The sequence below is a fragment of the Sus scrofa genome, chromosome 8 (genome assembly GCF_054392235.1).
Source record: "Sus scrofa isolate SSC_HxYL_T2T_F1_AM1 chromosome 8, Sscrofa_HxYL_maternal_Yorkshire_Landrace_v2.0, whole genome shotgun sequence".
NCBI classification, from domain to species: Eukaryota; Metazoa; Chordata; class Mammalia; order Artiodactyla; family Suidae; genus Sus; species Sus scrofa.
Genome location: NC_139390.1, coordinates 73842967 through 73864686, shown reverse-complemented (window position 1 = coordinate 73864686; position 21720 = coordinate 73842967). Strand labels below are relative to the sequence as shown.

Below are 21720 nucleotides of genomic sequence, written 5' to 3'. Positions count from 1 at the left end.
TTAGATATAACGCTATCGCACATTTAATAGACTAGAAGTATAGTATAATATAACTTTTGTATGCTCTGGGAAACCAGATAATTTGTATGACTCACTAAATTGCATTTTTCATTTTGCTGCAGTGGTCTGAAACCAAATCTGCAGTATCTCTGAAGTATGAATGTAATAGTAAATGAAGTAACTCCAAGTGGGGTAGGAGAGACTTTATGGCAAACCATAGTATGTCTGACATGATGGAATAATATATAACTACTTCAAAGGCTAACATTTTTGGAAATTGGTATATAAAGTACACAAGTGTCAAAGAGGAACACAAAATAGTGTACACAAAAATACAGTCATATAAAATGCATTAGTATGTTAAAGATTAGAAGTTAATTTTGGAAATAAAGTTAAGTATTCTTAATTCTGCACTTAATTCTAAGCATTTGCTTAACCTACGATAATATACAAAATGTGATGCCATTATTTAATTCTTAATCTATAAAATAGATCCAAGGTTAAGATTTAAAAGGGAAGGAATAGGCACACACACTCCTTGGAGTGATAATCAGTTTTTCTTTAATAATGACTCAGTTTTTTTTTTTTTTTTTTTTTTTTTTTTTTTTGCTTTTTAGGGCTGCACCTATGGCATATGGAATTTCCCAGGCTAAGGGTCCAATGGGAGCTGTAGCTGCCAGCCTACCCACAGCCACAGCAGCAACGGAGGTTCCAAGCCACATCTGTGACCTACTCCACAGCTCACTGCAACACTGGATCCTTAACCCATTGATGACTGTGTTACTTTTCATTTATTATGAATATGTAAGGTGTAAAGGATAGTATAATAAACACCTATATATTAATACTCGATTCAAGAAATAAAGCATTACAGCAAAAAAAAAAAAAAAAAAAAAAAAAAAAAAGAGTTCCAGTCCTGGTGCAGCGGAAATGAATTGGACTAGGAACCATGAGGTTGCAGGTTCAATCCCTGGCCTCTATCAGTGGGTTAAGGATCTGGCGTTGCCATGAGCTGTAGTGTAGGTCGAGGACGAGGTTCAGATCCTGCATTGCTGTGGATGTGGTGTAGGCTTGCAGCTATAGCTCAGATTCGACCCCTACCTGGGAACCTCCATATGCTGCAGTTGCGGCCCTAAAAAGCAGGAAAAAAAAGAAAAAAAAAAGAAAGTGTTACAATTGTAATTGCTTGTTTACGTCTTAATATTATTAAGCTTATCTTTAAAATTTTGTTAATAATGATTCTCAATAAGTTATGTTTACTTTTGTGGAATTGGAAGAAGAGTGCTCTACAGGAATTGTGAGAATTTTGGAGCAACCCAGCCAGGAAGGATCTTTCCTTCCAGTGGAGAATAGATTACCAGTCAAATCAAGGACTTTAGCTCCCATTTTCATAGAAAATCTCCCTCTGTAGTCTTCGAGAGTAACTTTATGTCCAATGGATTTGTGGAACTTTGAGTGACTGTAGGATATTTTGGGACCTTTAGAATGTTTAAAATTGGACTGGTAGCAAGTGTATATTTATGATATTGTATATAAATATGCGAAGAATTTTTCGCTTTTGAATGCTTCACTTCCCTTGGAGATCATTTTTGCTGTTAGCTTCACTTAGATCTTTCCTCCAGTGCTAGTAGGATATTTCCTCAGTTTTTTTCCTGTGTTGATTCTACAGTTACTTTTGTATTGTCTAGAGTCTCAAAGGTATAGAAAGTAGATATATAGTATACATAGAGAAGATGTAAGGGCTGTGTTCCTGATGACTCTGTAACATATTTCACAAATTGTGTTTTTGGAGCTGATTTGGGTAATATTGTTCATTACCAAAACTTATTTTTTGTAATAAGTTCAAGGACTAAAGGGAACAATGAATTGTTACACTAAAAGTTGAATTTAATCTATTAGAAGGGAAATCAAGAGTTCAGCTACATCTTGGATTTAAAGCCAAGAAACCTATTTAAAAATATCGTCATCTTTTTTTTTTTTAAAAGTGTTTAACTGGCAAGATGCCAGTATATCAAGGATCCTTTTATATTATAGAAAACTTTCAAGGGGAGAAATCACATGATCTTAAAGATACAGGCTAAGGAGAGATTAGGATTTCCCATTGTAGCATAGTATGTTAAGAATCCAAATGCAGTGGCTTGGGTCTCTGTGGAGGTGTGTGTTTGATTCCTAGCCCAGTGTAGTGGGTTGAGGATCTTGCCTTGCCACAGCTATGGTGTAAGTTACAACTGTGACTTGGATTCAGTCCCTGGCCTGGGAACTTCCAAATGCTATGCATGCAGCCAAAGGGAAAAAAAAGATAGAGGCTAAAGAGAGATTGATTATTTATGATAAATATTCAGACTCACCTTATGGATGAAATGGAGAATTACAGACTGTGTGATACTATGGTATGATATTGATATTATGGTATTAACTTGATAGTATGGATTAACTTGAAATTAACTATTATATCCAAAATGTGCTTATTAAGTAATTGTTGTTAGCTTATTGTTAACTTGGTAATATGGATTAACTTGAACTACTGTAACCAAAGTGTGCTTATTAATAAATTATTGCAGTTAGGACTTTAGATGTATGCCGTAGAGGTCTATCTTTAGCACTGTCCCATTGTACATTTTTCCTAATGACATAAATGAGGATTCTGATGGCATGTGTGTCAAGTTTGTAGATACTGTGAAGCTGAGAGAAATAAGTAATGTTCTAGGTTTTAAAATCTGGACTCAAGGAGTTTCCATTGTGGTTCAACTGACTAGTATCCATGAAGATGTGTCTTCAATCCCTGGCCTTGCTCAGTGGGTTAAGGATCCGGTGTTGCCATGAGCTGTGGGGTAGGACACAGATGGGGCTTGGATCTTGAGTTGCTGTGGCTGTGGTGTAGGCTGGTAGCTGCAGCTCTGATTCAACCCCTAGCCTGGGAATTTCCACATTGTAATATTGATCTGAACTCAGTATGAGAAAACTCAGGAACCAATGCTAAATCTCATACACAAAGCCCAACTGTTTAAGTATTAAATGTGGGGAAGTTATTACTATATATATATATATATATATATATATATATATATATATATATATATATATATTTTTTTTTTGCATTTTAGGACCGTACCTGTCATATTTTCTTTATTTGTCTTATGTTGACACTTAGGTTATTTCCATGTCTTGACTATTGTGAATACTGCTTCAATGAACATGGGTGTGTAGATAACTCTTTGAAATAGTGATTTAATTTCTTCAGATACATACCCAAAAGTGGGTTTACTGGATCATATGGTAGTTCCATTTTTTTTTTTTTTTTTTTGCTTTTTAGGGCCTCACCTGTGGCATTTGGACAATCCCAGGCTAGGGGTCGAATCAGACTTGTAGCTGCTGGCCTACACCACAGCCACAGCAACTCAGAATCTGAGTTGCCTCTGTGACCTACACCACAGCTCACAGCAATGGTAGATCCTTAACCTGCTGAGTGAGGCCAGAGATCCAACTCGCATCCTCATGGATCCTAGTCGGATTTGTTAACCACTGAGCCACAAACTCCCGGTAGTTCTATTTTTAATTGTTTTAAAATCTTTATATTATTTTCCATAGTGGCTGTATCAATTTACATTCCCACCAACAGTACACCAGGGTTATGTTTTTCCACATCCTCAACCAGCATTTGTTATCTCTTGTCTTTTTCTTTTTTTTTGGCCATGCCTATGGCATGTGGAAGTTCCCATGCTAGGGACTGAATCTGCACCACAGCAGTGACCCAAGCCATTTCAGTGACAACACAGAATCCTTAACCTGCTGTGCCACAAGGGAAATCCTATCTCTTGTCTTTTTTCTTTTTTTTTTTTCTTTTTTTTGCTACCTGGAGGCATATGGAGGCCTGGGCCAGGGATCAGATCTGAGCCACAGTTTTGACCTAAGTCACAGCTGCAGCAACATCAGATCCTTAACCCACTGTGCCGGGCTGGGGTTCATACCTGCATCCCAGCACTCCCAAGGTGCTGCCAATCCTGTTGCGTCACAGTGAGAACTCTTCTCTTGTCTTTTTGATAGTTGCCATTTCAACAGGTATGATGTGATATCTCACTGTGGTTTGGGTTTGCTTTCCCATATATTAGTGATGTTGAGTACCTTTTCTTGTACTTCTTGGCCACTTATATGCCTTCTTTGGAGGAACGTCTATTTAAGTACTCTGCCCATTTTATTTAATTTATTAAAAATTTTTTTGGCCATGCCTGTGGCATGAAGAAGTTTTGGGGCCAGAGTTCAAACCCAGGCCACAGCAGTGACCCGAGCCATAGCAGTGACAACGCTGGATCCTTAGCCTGCTGAGCCACCAAGGAACTCTATCTCTGCCCATTTTAAAATAAGATATTTTTTTTTTTTGCTATTCAGTTCTATGAATTCCTTTTATATTTTATATATTAACTTCATATTAGACATGTAGTTTGCAAATATTTCCTCCCATTCTGTAAGATGAATTTTCATTTTATTAATTGTTTCTTTTGCTGTGTAGAAACTTTTTAGTTTGATGTGGTACAAGTTTTTGGGTTTTTTTTTCTTTTTTTTTTTTTCGCCTATGCTTTTTGTGTAATATCCAAAAAAAAATTATTGCCAAGACTGATTTCAAGAGTTATTTTCCTGTATGTTTTCTTCTAGGAATTTTATGGTTTTTAGGTCTTACATTTGATTCCTTAATCCATTTCAAAATAATTTTTTTTGGAGGCCCAGTAGGAAGACCTCTGCTGTGGGCTCAACAGGTGGAAAGAGCTGTTCTGAGATATGCCAGTCTGTATTTTTGCTGTGCTATTGAGGATCAGGACAATGAACTAATTACCCTGGAAATAATTCATCATTACGTGGAATTACTTGACAAGTATTTTGACGGTGTGTGTGAACTTGATATCATCTTTAATTTTGAGAAGGATTATTTTATTTTGGATGAGTTTCTTTTGGGAGAAGAAGTTCAGGAAACATCCAAGAAAAATGTCCTTAAAGCAACTGAGCAGGCCGATCTACTGCAGGAGGAAGTTGAAACCCCACGTAGTGTTCTTGAAGAAATTGGACTGACATAACTCTCCTCCCCTGTTGATGACTTCTTGTGGCATTTTACACATGGTAGATGGTCACTGCCTTCATGTCCATATTAGCTAGTGGTGTAAGATGATGTCATATCAGTATTATTCTGCTAAACTGCTTCATTCAGGCCTACATAATTTTTTTTCAAAGGGAACTTTGGTTAATCAGGTGATAACAAGGGAATTAATATAAATTAGAATGAATGCAGAAAAAGAAAGTTAACTTTTCTATTTTAAAGTTTACAGGTCTATTTCTCTTAAATCTGATTATGTGTATCTATGAAAATGACACAGTCAGGCATTATACCTTTATTAATTACTGTCTTTGGCAAAAAAAAAAAACCCCTTAATTATGTGAAGTCTGGTTATACGAAACCAAAAACTAGTGCAGCATTTCAGTATATGTGCAAATAAAGGGAAGTGACAGGTCACATGTCAAATGAATGAAAATTTCACACTATGTTGAAACTTAAAAAACAAAAACCAAATTTATACTAAAGACCATTATTAGAAACTAAATACCTTAAAACAGAGGGAAACACAAAAGCCTAAATTGGAATGATGCTGTTTTACAATAAGAATTTCTTAGGCATTCCAAATCTGTGATGAGGAATAGATCAGCTGTTTCATAATAGAAAGCACATTATTTTTAGGGCCAAGGAACATTTTTTTGACTCTTGGTCATAATCATTTAGTCACTTAGTTGGATTGTTTTTGATGCCCTCAAAATAAAATGGAAATATTGACTTACCAGGGATTCTTAATAATAGTATCTTATGGAAAATGTGTTACTCTCTTCACAAAGTGTTGCATAAGTCATTGTTTAAAGCACTAGTACTCCATCTGGGGTGCTTGTTACAGCCAAATTTCTTTTACTCCCTACTGCTTCCCTCCACTTAGAAGTGCAGTGAACTTTTGGGCAGCTTCCTTTCCTTCCATGGCCCTGCCTACTTATTAGAAGTCAAATATAAAAACAGACACCACCTTTAATATGAAAGTGTGAGCTGAATGAGGTAAAATGGTATTAGTGGGTTCTATATTTTTTAAGGCTGTACAGTTTTTTCAATGTCACCTTTATACATACTTCTACGTATGTAAACATGTCTTCAGGGTTTACACTTTCATTTGTATCTGCTGGGCTGGATTGAGCTTCGTTGTGATTGTGACCAATATTCAGGCCATGCAAGCACTGTCTTATTATCACATCACCAATTAGTTGTAATAAATGTTAAATGTACACCAAAAAAATAATTTTTTTGTGAGTGGTGTAAGATAAATGTCCAATTTCATTATTTTACATGTGAATATCCAGTTTTCCCCAACACATGTATTGAGGAGACTATTTCCATTGAGTATTCTTGTCTGTCTTGTCAAATATTAACTGACTGTATATGTGTGGATTTATTTTTGGGTTCTTGATTCTGTTTCATTGGTCTATATATCTGTTTTCATGCCAGTACTCTACCGTTTTGATTACTATAGCTTTGTTGGATCTTTTTCTCTTTTTCAGGCCGTACCTCAGGCATATGGAAGTTCCCAGGGTAGGGGTTGAATCTGAGCTGCAGCTGCCAGCCTGTGCCACAGCCACAGCAACGTGGGATCTGAGCCTCATCTGAGATCTGCTGGTGCAGCTTGTGGCAATGCCAAATCCTTAACCCACTAAGCAAGACCAGGAATAAATTCACATCCTCATGGATATTAATTGAGTTCTTAACCTGCTGAGCACAACAGGAACTCTGATTTGTTGGATATTTTCATTCTACATTGTAAGGGTCATATATAATGAGCTCATATCAATTTCTATGTTCCTACATGCCTGAAACCCAAGGGATATGTCAAGCTCTCTTAGGCATGTTTTCCTTAAACTTCATTGCAATTGATAACCCAAGGTTAGTTTTGCATTTTCTGCAAACCCAACAAAGATTGACTAACATATTGATGGTGATAAAATGTATGATGATGATAATAATTACTATACCTTTAGAGCACTTACCACATGCCAAGATCTGTTCTAATTTCTTACATGTAGTAATATATGTAAAACTTCACAACAATCCTATGAAATATGTATTATGTATTGTCATTATACCCATTTCATAGAGAGAGGAATTGAAACATGGGGGTTAAATGACTTGGCCAAGGTTTGCCTCATGTTACATTGCTAGTAAGTGGTGGATTTAAAGGTAAACCCAGGCAATCAGACTCAGAACCTTTCTCTTAACTATTATGTATATTTTTTCTCAGTACCCCCTCTTGCAGGGTCCCTGATCTGTTGTTATTTACTTGATTTTCTTCCTCTTTTGACTTTGCAGAGAGAATAGCTTGTCCTTCCCTCTCTCAAAAGTAAAAGGGGGAAAGTCTACTACCACAGAAAGTGCTATTTTTCAAGGCCAACAGTTCCTATCTTAGCATTCCCCCTTTCCCTCCAAAGTTCTCTAAAGACTGGAGGAGAGATCCTGGCAGTGATGGGGTGGTGATTGACTGCAGTAAGTTGAGTTTTATTACTTCTTGTTAAGCCTCAGAAGAAGTATCTAACTTTCTTTAGAGCTTAGGATACTTGGAGTTCCTGTTATGGCACAGGGAAAATGATCTGATTAGTGTCTATGAGGATGCGGGTTTGATCCCTGGCCTCACTCAGTGGGTTAAGGATCCGGTGTTGCTGTGAGCTGTGATGTAGGTTGCAGACGAGTTGGACCTTGAGTTGCTGTGGCTATGGTGTAGGCTGGCAGCTATAGCTCCAATTCGGCCTCTAGCCTGGGAACTTCCGTATGTCGTAGATGCATCCATTAAAAAACAAACAAACAAAAAAAAAAAACAAAAAAAAACAAAAAAAAAAAAAAAGAAGAAGGAGTTCCCGTCGTGGTGCAGTAGTTAACGAATCCGACTAGGAACCATGAGGTTTTGGGTTCGATCCCTGGCCTTACTCAGTGGGTTAAGGATCCAGCGTTGCCATGAGCTGTGGTGTAGGTTGCAGACGCGGCTCAGATCCCGCGTTGCTATGGCTCTGGCGTAGGCTGGTGGCTACAGCTCTGATTAGACCCCTAGCCTGGGAATCTCCATATGCCGAGGAAGTGGCCCTAGAAAAGGCAAAAAGACAAAAAAAGACAAAAAAAAAAAAGGGGGGGAAGAATTTAGGATACTTAGCCATTCTTGTTTGTCAGCTAGTGAACTCTGGGGCAAACGAAAATATTTTTTTATTACTAAAGCTATTGTAGTAGAAAGAGGTTAGAGGCTTGGACTAGGGTGGCAGTGAGAATGGAGAGAATCAGATAAAGTTGGGATATATTTTGAGAATAAAATCAAGAAGACACGATGGTAAATTAAATGTGAAGGGGAAGAATAGAAAGGGATCAAAGAAGAAATTTTGCTTTAAGGTGGACGGAGTTCCATTTACTGAGCTGAGGAAGACTAGAGAAGAAAGGTTGGAATGGAAATATGAAGGTAGCTTGGTCATCAAGAGTATGGTTTTGCCTGGTTGAGTTTTAGATACCTGTTAGATAGCCAGGTGAAGATATCCGATAGAAAGTTGTATACAGGAGTTTGCAACTCAGTGCTCAAGGTAAAGTCTACAGTTACACATTTGAAAGTCACAGCATGTCCTATATTCAAATCCATGGAATCAGATAAAATGAATCAGAGAGAGGATGAGGGAAAAGAAAAGGCTGTGTTAGTCTTAATATTCAGAGGAAAATTCAGCAAGTTGTCAATGAGATAAGAGGAAAAAACAAGGAGAGTGTATTCTCTGTGTCTCAAGAGAATCAAGTCTTTGTCATTATTTGAGTATACTAAATATAATAAGCTATGTACAGAGGAAGTGAAACATCCACCCATTTCAGATGGTTTTCCAAACTCGGGCTGTCTACTGTATAGGAAAAATTTGCAACAAAACTTGAGTGGGAGTAAAGAAGGTGAGACTAAATTACCCTCTTTTTTGGTGAAGAATTTAGAACATGTGGCTAAGCTCACAATTATTTAACTCATTATATACATATATATATATATATATATATATATATATATATATACAGGTTATGAAACAATCCCCCTATAAAACATAAATATAAATAAATAGAAGACTCAGCTAAGTGGTTTTTTCAAAATAAGCTCATTTGTTAAAAAAAAATTACCTTTATTAGCTTCTTGCTCTTCCATAGTTAATGTTGCTAGCTCTTACCCCCTTCCCCACGGGTTTCTAGTCTACTGATTTTCAAATTTTAGTGCACATCAGAGTCAACTGGAAGGCTTTTAAAAGTACATATTTCAAGGTCATATCTCCAGACATTGTGATTTGGTATAGCCAGAAAAATCCACATTTTTGAATAGTGCTCCAAGTGATTCTAGGGAAGATGATCCCTGGACCACACTTGACAAAACGCTGTACCTGATCTGATATTGCATGCATAGGTAGCACTTTTCTGGTGGCAAAAGTGCCGCCTGACACTGTCTATGCTTTATTTTTATTAAATTACTTACTTTTAGATTCATGACTTACATAATGGAATTACAAAACTATAAGGTTTAAAGAATGGAAACGTCAAATGTAGAGCTTTTCTTTAGCTTGGTAATTATATGTCAGTTTTTGCTTTTATAAAAAATAAGTTTTGGAGGATGCTTTAATTTGTCTCCAGGGATATATCTAACTTGCTTTGGGGGTACAATCTACCCTTGAGTTTATTTTCAAGGAGGTAATAGTTAAAAAAATGCATCTGGCTAACTTCTACTTACTTTTTTTTTTTTTGGAGTGGTAGATTAAATCAGTTATTTAGAAATGAGATGAGATGCCTTAAGATCTTAAGTGATTAATATTTGTTTTGACATCCTGATCATACACTAAAATAATGAGCTTTCAGATGTTTCTTTTTCTATCAGATATAATTATTCATGTGAATCCTGTATATTTTTCTTAACCTCAAATAGTTTCTAAGTCTCATGACAGAAGAAATTAAAATGAGGGAAAGTTTGACAGTGTAATGATATTGTATGTTTAGTGCCTGGCACTCGTTTTTGCTAGGTACTCAGTACATGTTGATTGAAGGAATACAGTTATGTGCCAGCCTTTTAATAGCTTTCATTCTGCCTTTTTTTAACTGAGGTCTGCTTGCTTACTCATGGTCCTGAAATATTTCTTTAGTAACTCTCAAAATGCTAAGAGACTATTAAAAACTTAGAGAACTGAGAACCTAAAGTAACGTAAATTTGATGTTGCATGTAACTGTAGCCAGCATATTCTTGGAACCAACCCAGCCTAAGAGACATTCTAGCATGTTGGAGTAGGAGATGATGCTCTTTCCAAAAGCTCATTAATACAAAAAAGTTTACAGGAAATAATTGCAGTGATTCCATTGTCCACAGAGGCATCCCAATTGAGCATCATTTCTTGGGTTTATAATTCTGAAGGTATACCAGGTGAGCAAACACAGGGTCTGCCTTAATACTATCAAATCAAAACATGGCAACTGATAAATCTAACATCCACCTGTTTCTAATTCCAGTTCCATGTTTGAGTTTATAAAATAGCTGAAAGTAGTGAGAATATGTATATATTATATATGTGGTCTATAATATATGTATATGTTAAACCTGGTAGCTTGGTTAATTAAGAACTAGAAGGAAAAGTTGGCATAAGATAAAACTGGAACTGAAGAATTAAGTGGCTTTAATTCTTTCCTCCTCCTTCTCTCTCCATCATTTATTGTTCCAGAAACAACAAATATCATATTATATTTGATTTAATTTAAAAACTTTATTATCTAGATAATAATGTTGAGACTCCTTATTTAAACATTCCTAATGGAATCCTTCCTTGAAATTATTATTGGCCTCCTGATTTAATTCCATAGAATAACCATAAAATAAAAAGTGATTGCACCAAAACATGGCTTTGGGGGATATTTTGGAAGAAAATACGTAAATATGAGCCATACATTTCTTTTCAGTGCAGCATTTAAATTTCAGACTTCAACCGCAGTGGTGATTGTTCTTAATTTGTTGGCTGTCTGGAGTGTTATTTTAAGAAAGCAGAAGCACCGTCATTTGCACAGTCCTCATAGATCACACACCTTAACTCTGACTCTTTAGCTCCAGTTTTTCAAAAGAAGTGAAGTCAAGATGAAGAACTCTTTGCTCTTCTGGGGAGTCCTGGTCATTTTTGTTGAGGCTGTTTTTGTGACAGGTATGTGGTATTTTGAAAATGAACCCAGATAAAGGGAAAAATAGAACACAGATCTGTTCTTCAGATTTAAACATTTATGTTTGTGCTCTGGTTGGACATCTAGCTGTCTACTTCTTTCTAACATGCTGTAAACTTTGTATGGGCAGTGATCTTTACATGGACAAGACTAGCATTGTAATTATTTTTATTCTTTTTTCTCTTCTCATATTTATTGCATATTACAGGCTAGAGAATAAGGAAATAGATATTTCTGGATAAGTTATCGATAGCTATAATTATACAAATAACCATACTGAATCTTGAAAATCAGTAATCCTCTCCTTGAATGTCTCAAATTTATAATCTGGATAAATGAGGTAATAATTACAGTAAATGCAGGTTAGAGTGCGATAGGATTTTATTTCCCCAAAGAGACTGGTATTAGTTCTACCAGCTTTCCTGGATCTGAGCCTGCAGATTTATTATGAACCTTTAACAATGTTTAATGTACAAATTTCATATAACTTAATGGCTGAATTTCAGTTATTTTATTTATTAACTTTTCAACTGCAGTAGCAAATGAATTATTTTCTGAATATAGAAGCACAGTGTTTAATTTATTTTCATCTAGAAGGGCCTTTGAAGTAGAAGTGATATAATTTGGCTGGATTGTTCTAACACTCACTGAGCTTATTTTTTTTTGTTGTTGTTGGGGGCTTATTCTTTTTTTTTTTTTAAGATGGGGTGTAGAGGGAATTTTATTTATTTATTTATTTATTTTGTCTTTTTGCCATTTCTTGGGCCGCTCCCGCGGCATATGGAGGTTCCCAGGCTAGGGGTCGATTGGAGCTATAGCCACTGGCCTACGCCAGAGCCGCAGCAACGTGGGATCCAAGCCACGTCTGTGACCTACACCACAGCCCACGGCAATGCCGGATCGTTAACCCACTGAGCAAGGCCAGGGATCGAACCTGCAACCTCATGGTTCCTAGTCGGATTCGTTAACCACTGCGCCACGACGGGAACTCCTGGGGGCTTATTCTTATTTCAAAACAGAGTATGATATAATTTAGAATAGTCATTTTACATATATTTTATACTAATTTAGAATTAATAATAATGAATTTTAATAATGTTTAAAACATAAAGATAGTAGTAGTAAACCATGTACAATATATGTACTATATATATATATATAAAATATGTTTATGAACATGCTTATATATCTATAAATATGTGTGTAAAACATATATAGCTATATATGTATAACAGAACTATCATTTATTGAGTACATACTATATTCTAGGCATTATGCTTTATGTATACTGCTCCATTTAATTTTCATAATAACCATTTGAGGTTAGGTATTATTATTATTTCTGACATATGATTGAACCTGTTGAAATTGAGAGAGCTGAAATAACTTACCTAAGGTCACACAACAAGCGTGTGGTAGGTAGAACCCAGGACATCTGCTGCTATAGTCCACACTCCTAACTAGTATCCTATTCTGCCTGCCTCACCTGTTAGTAAACTTATTATGTTCATATCTAGTATATGTTGTTAAGTCTATTTTCTTATTTGTTTGAACTGATTAATTAAATTAAATAAATGTTTATTAAGCCCCTACTATGTCTTAGCTGCTTTTGGAATAAAGTAGGGCACAGTCTATGATAACAGGTTTATTAGGAAAAATAGTACCTGTCAATGAAACAGAATGTTAGAATCTTTGTAACTCTTGGTGAGTTGAAAGTATTTGTACATTTTCTGGTAGATGTATAGGGTTGCATAATATTTTTATGTAATAGCAGTAATGATGTTTATTTCCCCTAGGTTTCTGGCAAGAAAATATAATATATACCATAAATAAAATACAGATATTTTCTATTTAAGACTTAATAGTCAAGTCACATACTCAATCTATATTTTGGTCATGCATTTCATGCTCATTTGTACTTTACTGAGAAAAACATTTAAGAGTCATGAATACAGGAGTAGGGAAGAGAACACAATTTAAGTCATCTTGAACTCTTTTTGAAATGTTAATAATTATATCATTATTTTAAACTGGCTTTGTAATGTTTCTTCTCCAATATCCAATAGACTTTTATCAGAAGATTTATTAAGAAATTATGAATAATGGCATAATAATGCATTTTAAAGTACTTCAAACAATTATAAGTACAATAACAATGATATTAAAATGTTTTTATAATGATTATTATCATTAAAACTGAAATTCTGCAATTAGGTCCTCTCTACTCTGGGATCATCTCTGGAATAATTAGAGTTCCAGTTATAATTATGTATCCTTATCACTTAACCTTTATAACTTGAATTCATGTGCTAAGTCTTTATTTTTTTAATTGAGGCTTGATGGAAGGAAATTTGAGAGGTCACTTAGCTAGAATTATAGGAATTGAGAAGATGCTTAACATCATTATTATTGTCTAGTTAGCACTATTAAAGCTTTTTATTGTTAACTCTTCAAGTATCTGTTAACTGATCTAAGTCTAGTCATTTGCGTATTTACTCATTCATTTATTTTTTATTATATTATTATTATTACAATATAATTATATTATATTATTATTTATTATTATTTTTTCTATATACATGCATATTCTATTAAATAAAATTTGCACCTCACAAATTTTCTAAATTGTTCTAGCAAACTTATAGCACTTTATAGTTAGATAAACTGTATCTTTAAAAATAATTCTTATAAGAAATATTAATAAATATAGCACTTGTTATTTTGCTGGATTAAATGATTATACTATGATAATCTGATTGTTATTATTCAAAAGAAGAATATATTTAAGTTTAGGAAAATTATAGTGGAGAATATTTAAAGTCTTACAAAATAAAGTTATCTTGGGGAAAACAGGCATATTCTTATTCAGTCTAAGGAAAAAATATGTACATGGGAGTTTAGGAAGGATGTGGCACTTCAAACTGGGTTTATAAAGGTTAATGTTATTTTTTGTTCGCTTTTGAATGAATTGCTTTGGTCTGGGAGAGATCCAGCCTAGATTTTTGTTTTCTCTATCATTTTGGCATTTGGTGCTGATTTTTACAAAGCTCCATCATGCAGAGCATTGTACTGCTATTAAAAGCATTAGATTAAAACCAGAATTCTTTCAGCTCAGGTTTCCACACACTGGTCAAAAGAAACAGAAAATTCCTTTTGGAGTTCATTTGAATTTCCTTCACTACTCTATGAGGTTCCACTTAGCTATTTTAGATTAGGAAAGAGAATAGTGGAGAATGCTGAAACCTGTCAAACATAAAACATAGAAGATAAATTAACTCAATACAAAGTATAAAGACAGACTTTCATTTCCCTCTCTTCTTAACCTGTTTTATCTTTCAAGCCCAAGATGAAGAAGAAAGTACCGTCCTTGTTGATAACAAATGTAAGTGTGCCCGGATTACTTCCAGGATCATCCGCTCTGCTGAAGACCCTAGTCAAGACATTGTGGAGAGAAACATCAGAATTATGTGCGTGCTGTTTCACATTTCATTTTTTCATGTTGTGAGCAGAGATAATTTCTGGTACAAGTGATTGGTTGTACCTGTATCTGTAATCCTCTTTTTGATGTGTAGCACCTTACACATTCAATCTGGTTAATGGGCTTGACTAAGTATGTAGAAATTACGAGCAGGAACAAAGTTTTCCAGACAACCTAAAGGTAGCCAGCTAGATCAAATAATAACTGAAGATTGGATCTAGTCATCAGCATGCCCTATTTATATGGAGTTATTTCAATTTGAATCAGAACTTTTAGTTGCCCTTGATCAGTTCAAATTGAAACTCCAGATAACACTAAAAGCTTTGTTTTGTACCACATGTGGACTACAGAGTATTTCACCTTGTACTCAACTGTCTAAAGGTGAGGTAAGGTAAATTAATCAAATCGACTAAATTGAACATTGGACTTCAGATATTCATTTCATTTTACACATAGTCTAAGTTATAAGCTGTGAGAGTCATATTCAAGTGAAAAAATGCTACTAGTATTTCAGAAATGAGATTCCTGTTGTATGCAGTCATTAATGTCTTTCTTTTGAACCACTTCTGCCTGGAATAGTCCCCTCCTCCCCAAAGCAAGAACCCTTTGTTGGAATAGAACAAAGCATTCAACCCCATTTAATCAATGGGAGAAGTATAATATATTTGAGAATTTGTTTCGCTGTGTCACTTAATAGCTATGTGCTCTGGTATGCTAGTTACTTTTCCACTCTAAACTTCAACTTTCTCATCTTTACATACTAATAGAAAAGTAATGTGTATCTTATAGGGTTACTGTAAAGATAAATTGGGAAGATCTATTCCTTTTAAAGACTGTGTAGTTCCTGGCACATTTTCTTCCTAAAATCCCTTTGGTGGTTCCCCCAACATTGTTTGTTAGTAGGATGAATTACACGTCTCAGCCTAACCTATAGCACTCAATGTAAGTCTTAAGCTCTTCCAGTACCACTTTTTTTTTTTTTAACCTTATGTTTGAAAATCCAGCAACACTGCAGTCCCTTTATTTCCCCACACTCACAGTCCTTCCTTCCTCTTCTCTTTTTTGCATATGCTAGTTCCTCTGCTTGAAGAACTCCTTCTCCCACCTCTCTTAGCCTGGCTGACTCCTCAACCTGCACATCTTAGCTTAGACATCACTTCCTCTAGCAAGTTTTCTTTGACCACTCAAAGTCCATATAACGTAGCTCCCTGTTAGGCATAGAATAATTAGAGAAGCATGTAACTTGGGGTGATGGCATTCATCACACTGGTGCCTAAACCATGTTGAAGAGGAATGACTATCTTATGTTTAAATCTCCAGGGGGCAGATTTAAAAATGGTACTCTAGAATTCTCTAATTCATTTTTTTTCTTCTGAGACATAATTCTTTTTATGATATATTTTTTATTGAAATCAGGTAATTCAGTTACTTCATGCCATTTCCCTGATGGGTATTGATGCTGCCCTAATCTTATTTTTGAGAGTTCTATTATCATTGCTGTATCATTATGGCATTATTTTCAGCTTCATACTTACTAATGACGTGACTTAGGGCAAGCTACTTAATAATTTGAGCCTGTTTCCTAAACTGAAAAAAAGGAAAAATTATGTAAATATGTATTATGTATGTATACATATATACTTAGGGTTGGGAGGATTAAATATAGTAGTGTATAAACACAGTGAAACACTCATACATATTTATTCCCCCTTCTTTTCTCGTTACTTAAAGCATTTTCTGATGTTACTAGAGATTTTGTAATGTAATAAGGAATAAATCCATTCATTCATTCATTTGACAAAGGTTTTTTTTTTTTTTTTTTTTTTCTTTTCTGTCTTTTTAAGGCCATACCCATGGCATATGGAAGTTCCTGGGCTAGGGATCGAATTGGAGCTTCAGCTGCAGGCCTACACCACAGCAACACAGCAACATGGGATCTGTGCTGCGTCTATGACCCACACCACAGCTCAGGGCAATGCCAGATCCTTAACTCACTGAGCGAGGTCAGGGATCGAACCTGCGTCTTCATGGATGCTAGTCGGGTTCGTTACTGCTGAGCCATGACAGGAACTCCGACAAATATTTATTGAGTGCTTATGAAAGCCACTGAGGATTGGAGCTGGGGATACAATATTTATACAAAACACAGTCCATGCCATCAAAGAATTTACAGTCTAGTAGGAAACTTTAAATAATTGGAAGGGCAATTACAATACAGTATTGTAAATGCTATGACAGCAACTGGCATAAGATGTTATAGGAGCATGAAGGAGGGACCTCCAGTCCAGTCTTTGGGGGAGGTGGGAGTCAGGAAAGGGGTATTTGGAGTAAGTGATGGATGTGGTAGTGGGTGGTGGCTGTTAGCTGGCTGAACTGGAGTTAGTTGGGCAAATGTGTGTGGAAAACGGCAGGGTTGATAGGTAAGGCAGATCATTCTAGGAAAAGGATCATGAGTTCATCAGGTTAACATGCTTAGCACAGTCCCAGGCACACTTAGTACTTAGTAAATGTTAGAACTGTCACAGTTTTTGTTATTTTTAAGCTTTGGAGAAAAGCAAGGTAAGCGTGTGGAATTGTAAGCAGTCTCTTTTTCAGCTGGCCCATGGTATTAAAAAGTGCAGCATGGTGAGAGATGAAGCTGGGATGATAGAGGTCTATCATGTAGTGCCATCTAAGCCATTTTAATGACACCCTGTTTTCTGTGGTGAGACAATGTAGGTTTTAAGTAGAGAAGGAAATCAGGCTTGTATTTTGGAAAGATCATTTTGGCAATAATGTGGCTAATATGTTGGAAGGGTCAAGACTGAAGGAAGGTATTGCTATATAATCTTGGAGAGAAACTATGGTGTCCTGAATTAAGTGGTTGGATTTCACAGATTCAAAGAATTAGAATCAACTGAACTGTGAGATGGACTAGGTATTCATATTCATGACAGGGAAGACTGCGGCATGGTATCCAAGTTTCTGGCTTAAATATCTACGTGGATGGTATTGCCAAATGCAAAGTTAGAAAACACACGTTTTTCTCTGTATCTTTTGGTAGAGAGGGGTGCAAATGAAAAGTAGCGATGACATAGATGAAAAAATGTGAAAGTTAATGAAATCACCTAAATGAATTGATGTGTTATCTAGTTTTTCATGGAACATCTCCAAATCAAGAGGTCTGGATTGCATGTAGTTCCAGCTTTATGCCCCTGATTTATAATTACTGCATTTCTAAAATGTAGATATTAATATATGTCTATTCATTTTACATTGAACATATCCTATATGCCACCCATATAGCAAGGCACTAGGAATACATAAATGTTCTTGCCTCAAGGAATTTATAGAGTCTAGAATCAACTCTGTAGATAAGCAACCCTGATGTGGCTTTGGTTAAAAAAGGCATACGAACTTTAATGACGGTACAGAGGAAGGAGTTTATTGATAGGTGTGGGTGGGATCAAGGTGATCATCACAGAGAAAGTAAAACTTGAGCTTCTTTTTAATGGAAAAGCAGGGATTTGCCAGGTAATCAAAGATAGTTGACAGAGGAGTTGCTGTGAGATGTATTTTGAAGTAACATGTTTAAAATTTAGCAATTACTGTGAACTCTGAATAAAAGTATTACTAAAGAGTGCTTATAGAGTGCTAAATTTCCTAAACGTCCAAATGAAATAGTAAGTATTGCTATTAATGTAGTTAATATTAATAGTAAGCAGTGCTTAATATAGCAATGTATCCATTACCAAAAATAGCAATATTTGTTAGTTTCATCGTTTTTCTTTTTTCCTTCTCTCTCTCTCTTTTTTTTTAGTGTTCCTCTGAACAACAGGGAGAATATCTCTGATCCCACCTCACCACTGAGAACCAATTTTGTGTACCATTTGTCTGACCTGTAAGAAATTTTCCTTCATACTAATGTAGATATTGAAGTCAATCACTTATAATTAAATTTGTTAGTAAGAATGTTTTGACAACATATTGGGGTATAAACATTTACCAATACATTTTGAACTTTTGAATATATTAATTCCTATGTTAATTATTAGATATCATAAATTCTTAAAACTTTATCACAATTAAATGTTAGCTATAAATTTATTCTAAAGAAGAAATCACTGCCATTGGTATAGAAAGGGCTGGTTTGTCTTTATAGTTCAATAGTTGGATTTCAGACATTAACATGTGGGTATTTCTTTGGAAATTATAGAATCCAACATAAAAATTAAAAAAAAAACCCTTCCTTCTTTGTTACTATAAGTAACTCATTTAATCCTAGTTTACAGTTGGGAATAAACCTAACAGAGTAGACGTTGTATGATGTACACAGTCATATAAGCTATTATTAATTATATTGCTTATTTCAACTAAAGATTGAAAAATTACATAAATAATTCTGTATTATAGAGCAGCTGAAGTCTGAAAGGAGTCACCCTTTGTTAGCACCAGTTGATTTTGGATAGAAGTAGTCACTTAGATTCTGACACAACATTTGATGCGGATTGTCTAAAGTGTATATTTGTTTTTCAGCTGTAAGAAATGTGATCTTACAGAAGTGGAGCTGGATAATCAAATCGTTACTGCCACCCAGAGCAATTTATGTGATGACGACATTGAGACCTGCTATGCTTATGACAGAAACAAGTGCTACACAAACACGGTCCCATTTACCTATGATGGACAGACCAAAATGGTGCAAACAGCCTTGACCCCGGATTCCTGCTATCCTGACTAATTTAATCCTTACAGGCTGCACAACTCCTTATCTTGAAAGGCTCTCCATTTCCATTCAGGTAGTTAATCAGTTTACTACCAATGAATTTGAAACTATGATTTTTTTTTTTTAGGGGGATAATGTAAAACTCATTCCTTCTCTCTGCCCAATGATTGAAATAATAACATTGTTATTTTAAAGGTAAATTACTACATTTAAAAAAACAGGCAAAGGGAGAAAATAAAACTCAGAGTAATTTTTCCTTCCTTTTTTTTTTTTTGGCTTTGCCCTGGAGAGCCTGAGCTTTTGCATATTCCATATTAATCTCTTTTAAAAAGTATCACTGTGTAGAGAAAATTTATATGTAAATATAAGTCAATGTATTTGTCTTCATTAGAAGAAGAATAATTGGAAAACATGTTTTAGAAAGATTCATAAAATTATTTAAAATGGGATCTCTAATATTTATGAAACCAATTATCCAAAAGTGACATAATTAAATGTATATTTGAAGGATATATTTTGCCATAACATATTTCGGAGAAAATGATACAGATTTTTTTAAAACAATTTTTATTTGATAATCAGGATAGTGTAAGAAATCCCCATTGGAAATCATCTCTGTTGTAACTTACTCTAACAAATTATGTATACCAAAATATGTGTTCTCTAGCACAGTTTGAACAATTAAATAGATTCATGAGCATATACCTGTGTGAAATAATTTATTGGAAAAAGTTTACTTGTGTTAACATTGCTGTATGTAAGTTGAAATATAATTTATTGCTCAGCAACAGTTTGTAAGTAGAGTGTAATTATGCATTAATCACTGAATTCAAACATATACATATTTGGGCTAGTTCTGTCATTTTATACCTAAAATTAAATAAAAAGGCAAAGTCCTTCGTGACAAATACAGTGCTGGAGTTCCTGTCCTGGCTCAGTGGTTAACAAACCCAACTAGCATCCATGAGGACACAGGTTTGATCCCTTTCCTCGCTCAGTGGGTAAAGGATCCGGTGTTGCCTTGAGCTGTGGTGTAGGTCACATATATGGCTAGGACCCCACATTGCTGTGGCTGTGGCTGTGGTGTAGGCCGGCAGCTATAGCTCTGATTGAACCCCTAGCCTGGGAACTTCCATATGCTGCTGGTGTGGCCCTAAAAAGACCAAAAAAAGGAGACAAATACGGTGTTTATCATGGTACATAAAACTTCTTTGGAAGAAAGCCAAGGCCAATTGAGAAACATATCTAAGGGTACCTTGGAAAGTAAGTGCTGACTGGAGATTTAAAATAATGGAAGGCTGATTAGTGAAAGTAAGTTTCTTGAGGAGATATTGTTCTGTTTTCTTTTTTTTCCCCCAAATGGTAATAGTCATTTATAATAACCTCCACTGTGTTCATACTGATTATTCAGTGTTTTCTTTTAGGAATAAGGCTCCGACACTCTGGTGCTTCAGTAGAAATCATAGTTTTGATATGCTAAAGACAAATCATTCTTGACCATCTTCAATCTGGTATGTGGTTTTAGCCAAGACCTTGAGCTTTGTTTAATCAGTAAACCGTTACTGAGTATTTACCACATACAAGTAACTCTGCTAGACTTTTGGTGATTAAGCTTTGATAGGTGCCCTCAAGAGAGTCACCATTACCATCCCTTCCTAGAACTCTGCCCAACTGGACCCCAGTCCATTTCAGTAATATCTTCTTCATGCAGCTCATCCTGACCACTTAAAAAATGCCACCCCCATTTCCTCGAGGTTTTTAAAGAACCCCCACATACTTAGTGTTCTCTAGCAGACTGTAATTACTTTTACACCGTGTTTATGGCTGGCCTCCCTCATCAAGTGCATAAGCTCCATAAGCACAGCCATTTTAGTTTTGCCCATGATGTGTCCCTGGTACTGGGAAGGGTGTCTGGCATGTGAAGGGGCTGGTGAAATATTTGTTGAATGAATGAATTTGAGTGCAGTTTAGTTGAGGAGATAAAATGTATACATAATTACAATCACTTAGCAGAACTGCTCACAAAGCAAGAAAATAGGTTCCAAAGTGTTATGAGAATTTATGGAAGACTTTCTCCCCAGTTTTATTGAGGTATAACTGACATACAACTTTGTATAAGTTTTAAGGTGTACAGCAGAATGACTTCATATATTTATGTATTGTGAAGTGATCAACACAATAAGTTAACGTCCATCCACTTATATAGTTACAATTTTTTTTCCCTTTGTGTTGAGAACTTTTAGGGGGAGACTTGTTTCTGAAGAAGCTCTTTTACTCTCT

General features: G+C 35.4%; 1 protein-coding gene across 1 annotated transcript; it reads left to right on the top strand.

Moving 5' to 3' along the window:
- The first annotated feature begins 11159 nt into the window (after nucleotides 1-11159).
- JCHAIN (joining chain of multimeric IgA and IgM) lies at nucleotides 11160-20142 on the top strand. The gene is made up of 4 exons (XM_003356961.4): nucleotides 11160-11241; nucleotides 14598-14724; nucleotides 18535-18615; nucleotides 19251-20142. Exons 1-4 carry the CDS (start codon nucleotides 11178-11180, stop codon nucleotides 19453-19455), a joined length of 477 nt encoding a protein of 158 aa, XP_003357009.1. The 5' UTR covers nucleotides 11160-11177; the 3' UTR covers nucleotides 19456-20142.
- The last annotated feature ends 1578 nt before the right edge of the window (nucleotides 20143-21720 follow it).